This window comes from Bubalus bubalis, chromosome 2 (assembly GCF_019923935.1).
Source record: "Bubalus bubalis isolate 160015118507 breed Murrah chromosome 2, NDDB_SH_1, whole genome shotgun sequence".
NCBI classification, from domain to species: domain Eukaryota; kingdom Metazoa; phylum Chordata; class Mammalia; order Artiodactyla; family Bovidae; genus Bubalus; species Bubalus bubalis.
The window spans coordinates 184,709,411-184,720,528 of NC_059158.1; the positions used below are offsets into that span (position 1 = coordinate 184,709,411).

Below are 11,118 nucleotides of genomic sequence, written 5' to 3' on the forward strand. Positions count from 1 at the left end.
GAGGACTTCAGCCCAGATACAGTCTCTCAGTAGCTGAGGACTGTCCTCAGGGGTAAGGGAGGAGCCAGGATATATAGGAGGTTTTTCAAAAATAAATAAATAAACAACAGCAAAGAAAACTTGGTAGTCAATCTTCAAAAAGATTCTCCCAACTAAAGAAATACCAGACATCACAAGTTAACGAATTTAGTACTTTTCTGTATATGGGAAGAGGCGAGAGTCTGGGTTTCAGGAAGTCGCCCCTGTGATGTGCACCTTGCTATGGGGGCCAGTATCCTGCTCCCTCCTGAGTCCCCCCAGGAAGCCCTGTCAGTGGCGGCTGCTGCCTTGATGGGTACACTCCCTATTTAACTGAGATGGCAGGGGCATTCCTTGCCCAACATCCCAGGTTTCACAGGCCTACAGAGATCCTCAGAGGCTTTATCATTTGCTAGGGTAGTGGTCCACGTACCACAAACTGGTGCCAGGGGTAAAGAACCCACCTGCCCGTGCAGGAGACATAAGACACATGGGTTCAGTTCCCAGCTCAGGAAGATCCTCTGGAGGAGGGAATGGCAACCCGCTCCAGTATTCTTGCCTGGAGAATCCCAAGGACAGAGGAGCCTGGCGGGCTGCAGTCCACGGGCTCCCAAAGAGTTGGACACGACTGAAGTGACAACACACACACCTCCCACTGAGTAGCGTAAACAATAGAAATATCTGCTCTCTCAGTTCTGGAGCCCAGAAGTCTAAGATCAAGGAGCCAGTGAGGTTGGCTCCTTCTGACGTCTATGGGGGAGGCTCTGTTCCTTCCTCTCCCCAGGCTCTGGTGGTGACCTGGCCATCTTCAGGATTGCTTGGCGTGTAGAAGCATCCCCACCTCCTCTCAGCCTTCACCTTCATGCAGAATTCTCCCAGTGAAGATGTGTGTCTGTGTCCAAACTTCCGCTTCTTCTAAGTCATCTGCATTAGGCTCATCCTAATAGTGTTAGACTCTTTGTGATCCCATGGACTGTGGCCCACCAGGCTCCTCTTTCCATGGGATTCTCCAGGCAAGAATACTGGAGTGGGTTGCCATTCCCTGACCTTATCCTAACTCATCACCTCCACAAAGACCCTCTTTCCAAATACAGTCACATCCTGAGGTCTTACTGGACGTCAGGACTTCAATGTAGGAATTTGGTGGGAACACGAGTCAACCCTTAACACAGGTCTAGCTCTTCAAGGAAACTGTATCTTCAAGATGAATGCTGCCTGGGACGGCTGTGAGTCTGTATAGCTAGGCTGCTATGCTATGCTAAGTCGCTTCAGTCATGTCCAACTCTGTTGGACCCCATAGACGGCAGCCCACCAGGCTCCGTCGTCCCTGGGATTCTCCAGGCAAGAATACTGGAGTGGGTTGCCATTTCCTTCTCCAGTGCATGAAAAGAGAAAAGTGAAGTCCCTCAGTCGTGTCTGACTCTGTGCGACCCCATGGACTGCAGCCTACCAGGCTCCGTCGTCCCTGGGATTTTCCAGGCAAGAATACTGGAGTGGGGGGCCATTGCCTTCTCCAATAGCTAGGTTACTGTAGTGTAAAGCCTTGAACCCAAAGGGGACCTTCTGGTCTTCGCCCCCCTATATCCTCTGCCTGCCTTATGTCTATGGAAAAATCTTAGCCAGAGAAATAAGTTTAATCAGAGAAGTGAGCACATGAAGAACCAAAGGAGAACAGTCAAAGGAGACCAAATAATAATAATGTAGTCAGTAAGCACGCCAAGGACTTTCAGTTCCTCCTCAAGGCTGTAGATGAGATTCTGAGTCATCTCCTGTGCCCCAAGGTACAGGTACTGAAATCCCTACCAGGTGGAAGAAGTTAGCTACATGGCGATCAGACTCTAGCTGTGATATCAGCTGCCACAATTCTGAGAACTGCCCTCACGGAAATGGAAACCAACCAAGCCTGGACTAAAGATTTCTTGCACCTAAAAGAATCGAGATGACACTGGTTAGATCACCGATGACCAGTTTCAAGATGAGCGTCAGAGCTGACTGTACTGATTCTGCATGTAGCCCCTTCCCTCTGCCTAATGGGCTTCACTGGGGATCAGTCCGTAAAGAAACGAGCCTACAATGCAGCAGACCCAGGTTCAGTCTCTGGGTCGGGCAGACCCTCTGGAGAAAGAAGTGGCAGCCCGCTTCAGTATTCTTGCCTGGGAAATCCCTTTGGACAGAGGAGCCGGGCAGGCTACAATCGTTGGGGTCACAAGAGTCAGACACGACTTAGTGACTAGACCACCAGCACTGGGTTCCCTTGTCTAAGGATGTCCTGCCACCTGACTGTCCAGTGGGGACAGCGGGCGTTTGGACAGGCACCCACCCTCTGCGCCACCTGACTGTCCAGTGGGGACAGCGGGCGTTTGGACAGGCACCCACCCTCTGCGCCACCTGACTGTCCAGTGGGGACAGCGGGCATTTTGGACAGGCCCTCTGCACAACCCACCACCAGGATGTCAGCACCCAAAATAAAGCAAGCTTTCCTTTCTCCCAACTGGCCTCTTTGTCCGCTTCTGAGCCATGAGCACCCGGGACCTGGGTTCCATAACATCCTAACAGTCGTTTGGGGGGTTTGTTTGGGTTTTTGTAAAGTAAATTCCTGATAACCCTCAATTAGTGCCTGACAAGCTTTGATAAGTGCCTGATGTCCTCTGATTGCCCGGCATCCACTTCAGTGATGGTATCTAGAATAAACACCTTGTCAGCCACATGTCTATAGCGACCTTGCCAGGGCCATATGCCTCCCCTCACTAAGGCGCCTTTGTATTGGAGATTTGGGGTAATTCGGTTCTTTTGGGCCACCTGCTGTTCCTCTTCCCATGCTTTACACTGACACGCACGTGGTTTAGATTCACCAGTAAAGGGTGAGCACACAAAACCCTAGGCCCCGCCTTCGACCCCAATAAAAGCGGAACCCCAGACCCGAGATCTCCGGCTTTCTGTCTGCCCCTGACCTGCTGTGGGGTCCCAGGTGCGCCGTGTACCTTCCACGTCCTGTAAGTAACAGACCTTTATTCTTTCAAAATTTTCTGCTGATTACTGCTGAAGGGCGTCTTGCAGTAGTAACAACCCTACTGTCTGGTCCGGCCTCCACACTGGTTACTGAGAGGTTAGGATCACCATGCAAGAGTTGTACTGGTCACTGATGGCAACGATCAGGGGCTTAACACAGCCAACTTGTATTTCTCGCCCAGGCAGAGACCACTGAGGCTGTGCAGAACTCTCTCCCACAGGCGTCCTCCCATGACTGAGGGACCCCAGCTGCCTCCGTCTCTGGTTCCGCCAGGAGGGGAGGAGAAAGACTGAGGCGACACATGTGGTTTCCACCTCATTGCAGCCTGGCAGTGGGCATCAGCATTGATGCCCACATGTGTTCTGGCCAGATTCAGTCTCCTGGGTCTAACCTGGACGGGGACCCAGACAATGTGGGGGGAGCAGGCTGAATGGGGATGGGAACCATAGCTTTGGCACACTGGCACTGGGGGAGGTGTATTGGAGTGTTAACTGAAGGTTATGGGAGCCAAATTCTTAGCAGTGTTAGAGGGCAGGAAAATGGCATCTGTTTTCGAAATGAACGCTAGAATCACTGTGTCCCTGAGGCTGAGGAAGAGACAGCAGTCAGCCCAGTCTCCAAACAGGAAGCCCTGGGGATGAGCCGGCAGCAGTTTGGGAGGCAAATGCCAGGACAGCCTCTGGCTTCTTCCCGACAGGGGTGGGGAGGAGAGGAGAAGAAAGAGGAGCAAGAAGAGAAGCTAGAAACGCTGCCCTGAATCCACAAAAGGGACCGTCTGCCCCCTGCGGTCCTCTTCCTGCTGGACAAGTTCTCACCACCTCCTGAGAGGCTTCCATGATTCCTGAGACTTTGCTGAGGCTTAGAATGTACTTCCTGTGAATGGCAGGTTTATGGAATGAACGAATACCAGTAAATGCCCTGTTTTTTATTCCCAAATAGCATATTTAAAAAAAAAAAAAAAAAAAACTTGTTCAACAGCAGATGGCCATTGCCCTCTCCTGGAAGTGGGTTCAGGAAGGTCACACCCAGACTCTATTATGGGAATTTATTCACTTAGGAGTGAAACCCATTGGAAAGAGGACAAAGTATTTTAAAATTTTGGCATCGGCTAATGGCACATAGCTTTCTTCTCTCCTCAGCTCTGTCCTGCCAGTTCATAAGAAGAAAAAAGACGATTGCCTAGGGGCTGAGGCATGCCAAACTCTTAGTCCAGTAACTGGCGGTATCCCCACCCCATCCCCTATCCCACCAAACCCCAAACTCCCAGAGGGCTCAGCTGTTTAACTACAGTTCAGAATAGACAAGGCAGTCACTGTGAGAAGTCAACCTGAGATCCTCTGAGAAGTCGATAGCCAGAAACGAATACTCAGGCCCTGATGATTGCCCGCCTCGATGAGTGGCTGTGTCCTGTGTGTGTGTACATGTGTGTGTGCACATGCAGGCACCCATGAGCACAAGCCTGCACGTGCCTGGTTTGGTATGACAAGAGGGGATCTGTGCACAGGTGTGTCATGCGGGAACGTGATTATATTGTGTGAAATGATGTCCGCACCAGTAGATGAGCACAGAGTGTGTGTGGGTACACGTGCATATGTGCACGAGTAGGTGTGTGTTCTGTGTACAAGTGTAAGGGTGAAAGAGATGGTGCTGCTTTAGTTCTGGAGAAAAACACTGCGGATCGGACCCCATGAGCAGAATTCCCAAGCCTTGACTCCAGTGTGGGGGTGAGTAAGCTACGTATCCTGGGGGACATGCAGCTATGACCTCTGGATCTCCCAGTTAGGTGGGATGGCCTGGTCACAGCCTCCCAGGGACTCTCAGGAGGGTGAGGAGCATGGAGGTCTCAGCAGTGTACCATGGGGGGAGAGGTGGTCTCGCCCAGTGAGTCATGTAACAAAGCTGGGAAGCACCCCCTGCACACGTCCTGCGTGCCCGATGAAGGCAGTCACGCTGGACCCCACCTGGGATGGAAGAGCGTGTCTGTGATCTCCTTTAAAGACTCTCTTCATCAAGATCGTTGAATGTGAGCAGGACAGCAGGGGCCGGGGCAGAGGCTGGACCGCCTGTTAGAGGATCTAGGCTGGTCTGTCTGTATCTCTCCCCACAGAACCCTCAGCATGAAGACCCTCCTGCTGCTGGCAGTGATCATGGCCATCGGTAAGAGTTGAACCTGACCTCTGGCCATGAGGGGCACAGCCCCAGGAGGGAGGCACCCTCCTCCCCCAGCTTCCCTTCCCACCGCATCTGGCCCTCTCTCAGAAGTGGGGGCAAGGGGTGGCAGGGAGAGGCAAAGGGAGGAGCTCATAGGGTCCCAGGCCCCATCACCAGCTGCTGTCCTTCCAGGCCTGCTGCAGGTCCATGGAGGTTTGCTGAATTTCCGGAAAATGATCAAGTTCACGACAGGAAAGGAACCTGCGACCAGTTATAGCCTCTATGGCTGCTACTGTGGAATACGTGGCAGAGGAACCCCCAAGGATGCAACAGATTGGTGAGGCCACCCCAGCCCTCCCTCTGCCCACTTGTGGCCCCAGGGGGCCCAGGAGCTGGAAAGCTCCTGTTATCCCATTTGCACAGAACCCCAGGAAGTCCAGGCTGAAAAAGCAGCCAGACTGTTGGACATTCTGCTCTAGACTGTACCAATGTCCGGGGGTCTCTGCCCAGAGCACAGGCCTGAGACCACAGGACACTGGGCTCCCTGGAGCCTGCGGAGGCAGCCCCAAGAGCATAGTCTTGTCACAGGTGTTGCAGGGCACATGACTGTTGCTACAGAAGCCTGCAGAGTCGCGGGTGTCGCACCAAGTTCCTGAAATACAACGTTACTTACCAAGAGGACCAAATCATCTGTGGTAAGAAACAGGCTGACAACGCTCAGCCTCCTTGGCTCATTTTCTCCTCTGGGCACTCTGCTGAGGCCAAAGGTAGATACACAGGGACAGCGTCCCGGCCTCAAGAATCTCACAGTGGATGGGGAAGTAAAGAAAGCCAACACACAACACGGCAGACTCCGCCAGGAAGTAAGAAAGCCGGCGGGGCTCTGAATGCAGCCTGTGGTCAAGGAAGTTCCCTGAAAATGGGGAATACTAACTGAGTCTTCAAGGCTGAGAGGAGTCAGGGGAAAGGAGATCTGCGAGCATCCCAACTAGAGGACACAGCAGAGTCCAACGGGCCAGAAGGAACTGCAGCCATCTGGGTGGTAGAAGGGAAATGTGAGGATGAGACAGAGTGAAGAGCGATGATGCTGGAGAGACAGGAAGGGGCTAGGTCAAGTTCCCAAGGCCTTGTTGTACTTAGATTTTTGTCCTAAAGCAGTTCAGTTCAGTCAGTTCAGTTATTCAGTCATGTCCAACTCTCTGCGACCCCATGAACCACGACAGGCCTCTGTGTCCATCACCAACTCCCGAAGTCCACCCAAACCCATATCCATTGAGTCGGTGATGCCATTCAACCATCTCATCCTCTGTCGTCCCCTTCTCCTCCTGCCCTCAATCTTTCCCAGCATCAGGGTCTTTTCAAATGAGTCAGTGTTTCATATCAGGTGGCCAAAGTATTGGAGTTTCAGCTTCAACATTAGTCCTTCCAATGAATATTCAGGACTGATCGCCTTTAGGACGGACTGGTTGAATCTCCTTGCAGTCCAACGGACTCTCAAGGGTCTTCTCCAACACCGCAATTCAAAAGCATCAATTCTTCAGTGCTCAGCTTTCTTTATGGTCTAATACTCACATCCATACATGACTACTGGAAAAACCATAGCTTTGTCTAGACGGACCTTTGTTGACAAAGTAATGTCTCTGCTTTTCAATATGCTGTCTAGGTTGGTCATAACTTTTGACAGTCCTTAAGGAAATGAGTTAAAACCCAGAATTGCACTTCAGAGGCTCTTGCCAAGTGTGGATGGAGATACATAGAAGGGGGAGCCAGGAAAAGGCCATTGCCATCGTGCAGAAAAGAGACAGGAGAACTTGACCTATAGCAATGGCGGTCAGAATGGAAGAGGTGGAAAGTCCTGTCAAAACAGCTATGAGATAGAATCAGTGGAGCTTGGTGGTTGACTGGGCAGGGTTACTGGGAGTTGTTGATTGGCTGTAGTACTGCATTGGTGGTATAGCTAAGGAGGGCCTGGTAGGAGAGGGCAGGAGCAGTTCCACGGGGAGCATGTTGAGTTTGGAAGCTTCCAGAACATCCAGGGAGATGGGCAGCAGGCTGCTTGTGAAAAAACTCGCAGCTCAAGGGATGGTCTGGACACAGATGCAGGAGGCGGCTGCAGAGAGAGGAGAGTTGGAGGTACCCACTCATATGGTGTTTAAAGGCCGAGAAAGGAGACAGAAAGGGACAGTCAGAGAAGGAAGGGGGAAGACAAGAAGGCCGATGAGTGGGCCAGGAAGAGAGGATTAACAGCAGCTGGTTTAACAGAGGGGTCCTCTAGGATGAGGGCTGACCAGGCTCCTTGCGTTTAGAGGCAGAAAGACCACTGAGGACCTCAGTGGGAGTTGTTCCCATGGATCTGTGAGGGCAAAGCCAGATTAGAGCGGGTTGGAAGGTGGGTGGGAAATGAAGAGAGGTTGTGAGTGTAGACAAAGTTCTGGAGCAAGTTTGGCTGTGGAGGGGAGGAGATAGATGGGTGGTGGCTGGAAGGAATTGCCTAGTGCCCCAGACCTACTGACCCATGAGTGAGATTTTGAAAAACCACAGACTATTCCTCAACAGCCTGAGGTCTCTAAGATCAGAAATCATGTCTTCCCATCATGACCTTCCACAGGGCTCTGTGGCTTTAGCAGGCTCTGGGTGTCAAGCAACAAGATGCCCACCTAACAGAGGCTCAGAGAGTGAGGAAGTCTGACTCTCCTGTACCAGAGTCTGGGAGAGGGCAGTGCCAGGGCGAGGGCAGCTTCTCAGCTGTGTTGCCAGGGATCCAGTCCTTTCCCAACCTTCTGCTCTGCCACTTTAGCAGTGTGATTCCAAGGCACAGTCTAGGGCTCCAGGAGTCATGGCTTTCCTTTTGCAAATCTTTCTTTTTGAGAGAGGAAATTCATCCTTTCTGGAAGTGTCCAGCATAGTTTCCCTTGTGGCTCATTGGTCAGGGCAAGAGCACATGCTCCCCGGACACTCATCACTACAGAGGAAACAGGGATGACCATGACTGGCTTTCACCCATCAAGACCCATCCCCAGACCCCAGGGGCCAGAGGCTATGCACCTGAACACATCTGCTGGGGAGAAGAAAGACAGTGTCTAACAGCAAGGCTTTTCACAACATCCCAGTGCATGACTTCTGGTGTCCCCACGAGACGGGGTGTGGGCTTCCTGAGGGCAGGAGTTCTGTCTCCCCATCAGTCAGAAATACCTGGACATCAGTGCTTGTTCCAGACTAGAAACCCTGGGAGAACAGGAGCTGTCTTTCCCCCAAGAATTCCCATAAAAATCCATGGACTATTAACGAACATCCATTCTGTTTATTTATTGTGATTTCAGAGGATACGGATGATTGCAAGAGTCAAGTGTGTCAATGTGATAAGATAGCTGCCAATTGCTTCGCAAGAAACCTGAAGACCTACAATAAGAAGCTCCGCTTCTACAACAGGTTTCGGTGCCGAGGGGCTGCCCCCACGTGCTGAGGGCCCCTCATCCTGGGAGCCTTACCACCAGATGCTCTTTCCTTCCCTAGCACCCGACTCCCTACCCTAGCCATGTTCCCTGGCACAGGAAGGAAGACCCCTCTCCCATCCTAGAGTCCAGCCAGGAGTCCTCCTCTCCCCAGACAGAAAGCTTCCATCCAGAATGAGAAGCTCAAGGTCTGGGTGTATATACCGGCCCCTTTCCTCTGCTTCTTTGGACAGCAGGATTTTCCCTCATTTTCCACTCTTCTTCAAGTCCAAAGTCGTGTTTAACTGCAGCAGCTACACCCCTGGCTGGCTCTTCTGAATAAAGCAATTCACTTGGCAAACTATATGCACATGTGTGTGTTTGTATATGTACTCATGCACACCTGGGTGTAGGCGTTCACACACTACCCCAGGCCCTTCTAGTGTGAGAACATACTAGCAGTAGTACGGTAGTACAAGTGTAAGGACTTGAAAACACAAGCTTCAGTGTCAGACTGCCCGAGTCAAATCCCCGCCACCGCCACTTCCCTGAGCCTTAGCAACCTCATCTAAGTAGCGATCACTTTGGTACCCAGTGCACAGGCTTGCTGGAGAAGTAAAAGGGATAACGGATAAAGCACTGGGCCTGACATGCCTGCCTCTGTCATTATCACAAGCAAAACCCAGCCTTCCCCTCTCCTACACTGGGTAAGGGCAGCTCCTGCTGGCCTATTGGGCAAAACCGGAAGTGTTGTTCCTGGTGTCTGGGGCCTATAGTCCAAGCCTCCTGGGAGATATGTTCTTCTCCTATGTTGCCGCCCAGAGGTGGGTCAGTGTAACACTGGCCACCAGTGGGACTCTCAGGGCACTTGTCCCCTCGCCCAGGGCTGGCTTCCTGGGCTTGTGACCCCGGCAGACCCAGTGGGCCCTGCACCTATTCTACGGCTCTGTCCAACCGTTGCAAATTGTTGATGATGTGGAATCCAGCATTTTATTCTGCACGGGGACCCACAGATTCGGCAGCCGGTCCTGCCCTCACAGCTACTTCCACTTTTCTAATCTAGGGTACCTCTCGGATATTCCCACCTGGACCAGAAGTCTTTAATAATCATCATCAGAGCTGCTGGCTCTGTACAGTGGGGAAGCGCTCTAGGAAACAAAGAGTCCATGGCTTTTCATGGGCTGAGTCCTTACCAGGAAGGATGAGGAGCCTTCCCTTCTTCCCACTGGGGGTCTTCTATCCTTACAGGATGTGATAATGCCCCGTTTTGGTCCCCTGATAGTATTTGATTGAGGTTTCTGTTTATTCATTTATTACATAACTTTCTTTTCGTAGGCTTCCCTGGTGCTTCAGACTGTAAAGAATCTTTCTGAAATGCAGAAGAACCGAGTTCAATCCCTGGGTTGGGAAGATCCCCTGGAGAAGGAAATGACTACCCACTCCAGTATTCTTGCCTGGAGAATCCCATGGACAGAGGAGCCTGATGGGATACAGTCCATGGGGTCGCAAAAAGTCACACACAACTGAGCGACTAATACTTTCACTTTGGGGCTTCCCTGGTCCCTCAGATAGTAAAGAATCTACCTTCAGTGCAAGAGACCTGGGTTTGATCCCTGGATTGGGAAGATACCCTGGAGAAGGGAAAGGCTACCCACTCCAGTATTCTTACCTAGAGAATTCCATGGATAGAGGAGCCTGACGGGCTGGAGTTCATGGGTTGCAAAGAGTTGGACATGATTGAGTGACTGACACTTCCTTTTGTAAATGTATTTTCAAATTAGTTTCTTTAAAAAGCAGAGTAAAGAAAAAATTAGAAAACAGAGAGTATAGAAAAAGTTCAACCATGATCCTGATATTGGAAGCAACCGCTGACAATAGGCTGACACGTCTAATTATCAACAGCTTCAGAAAACTTTTCTGAGCACTGACTGTCCCGCGTGAGCAAGTCCATCCCGTGCAAAGCAGCAGCCTTCTTCCCCGTGACACTCCCGCCACCCCCACCCATCACTGCTGCCTCATTCCCTCTTGCTTCATCACCACCTAATATTCCACAGTTGACTCTTTTTTTAACTTTTTATTTTCTCTTGGTGATCAATAAATACTGTTGTGAGAGTTTCAGGTGAGCAGCCCTACATATACATGTATCCATTCTCCCCCAAAACTACCCCTGCATCCAGCATGCCACACAACAGTGAGCTGAGTTTCATGTGCTACAGAGGAGGTCCCTGTTGATTACCCACTTTAAATATAGCAGTGTGTACCTGTCCACCCCAAACTCCCTAACTATCCCTGCCCCTCATCCATCCCCTGGCAACCATAAGCTCATTCTCAAAATCACAGTTGACTCTTGAACAACAAGGATTTGGATTCCATTTATACTAGGATTTTTTTTCAATAAATAGGCACTCCAGTAACACATAATCCAAGGTTAGTTGAACTGACATATATGGGGAATGGATGACACCGTGAGCAGACTATCAAGCTGGCTGCACATCTGTGACTGTTAGA

The 11,118-nt window shown here is 51.1% G+C and overlaps 1 protein-coding gene across 1 annotated transcript; it reads left to right on the forward strand.

Annotated features, from left to right (window-relative positions):
* Positions 1-2,914: 2,914 nt before the first annotated feature.
* On the forward strand, positions 2,915-8,974 carry LOC102402999 (phospholipase A2, membrane associated). The gene is made up of 5 exons (XM_025278822.3): positions 2,915-3,011; positions 5,136-5,185; positions 5,372-5,516; positions 5,768-5,874; positions 8,500-8,974. Exons 2-5 carry the CDS (start codon positions 5,146-5,148, stop codon positions 8,640-8,642), a joined length of 435 nt encoding a protein of 144 aa, XP_025134607.2. The 5' UTR covers positions 2,915-3,011; positions 5,136-5,145; the 3' UTR covers positions 8,643-8,974.
* Positions 8,975-11,118: the final 2,144 nt, after the last annotated feature.

Bases quoted from the DNA above. Each gene is read 5' to 3' on its own strand.
- LOC102402999 (XM_025278822.3), top strand. From the start codon at position 5,146: ATGAAGACCCTCCTGCTGCTGGCAGTGATCATGGCCATCG. The intron at 5,186-5,371 runs GTAAGAGTTGAA...CTGTCCTTCCAG, and splicing joins GGCAGTGATCATGGCCATCG to GCCTGCTGCAGGTCCATGGA. The intron at 5,875-8,499 runs GTAAGAAACAGG...TTGTGATTTCAG, and splicing joins AGAGGACCAAATCATCTGTG to AGGATACGGATGATTGCAAG.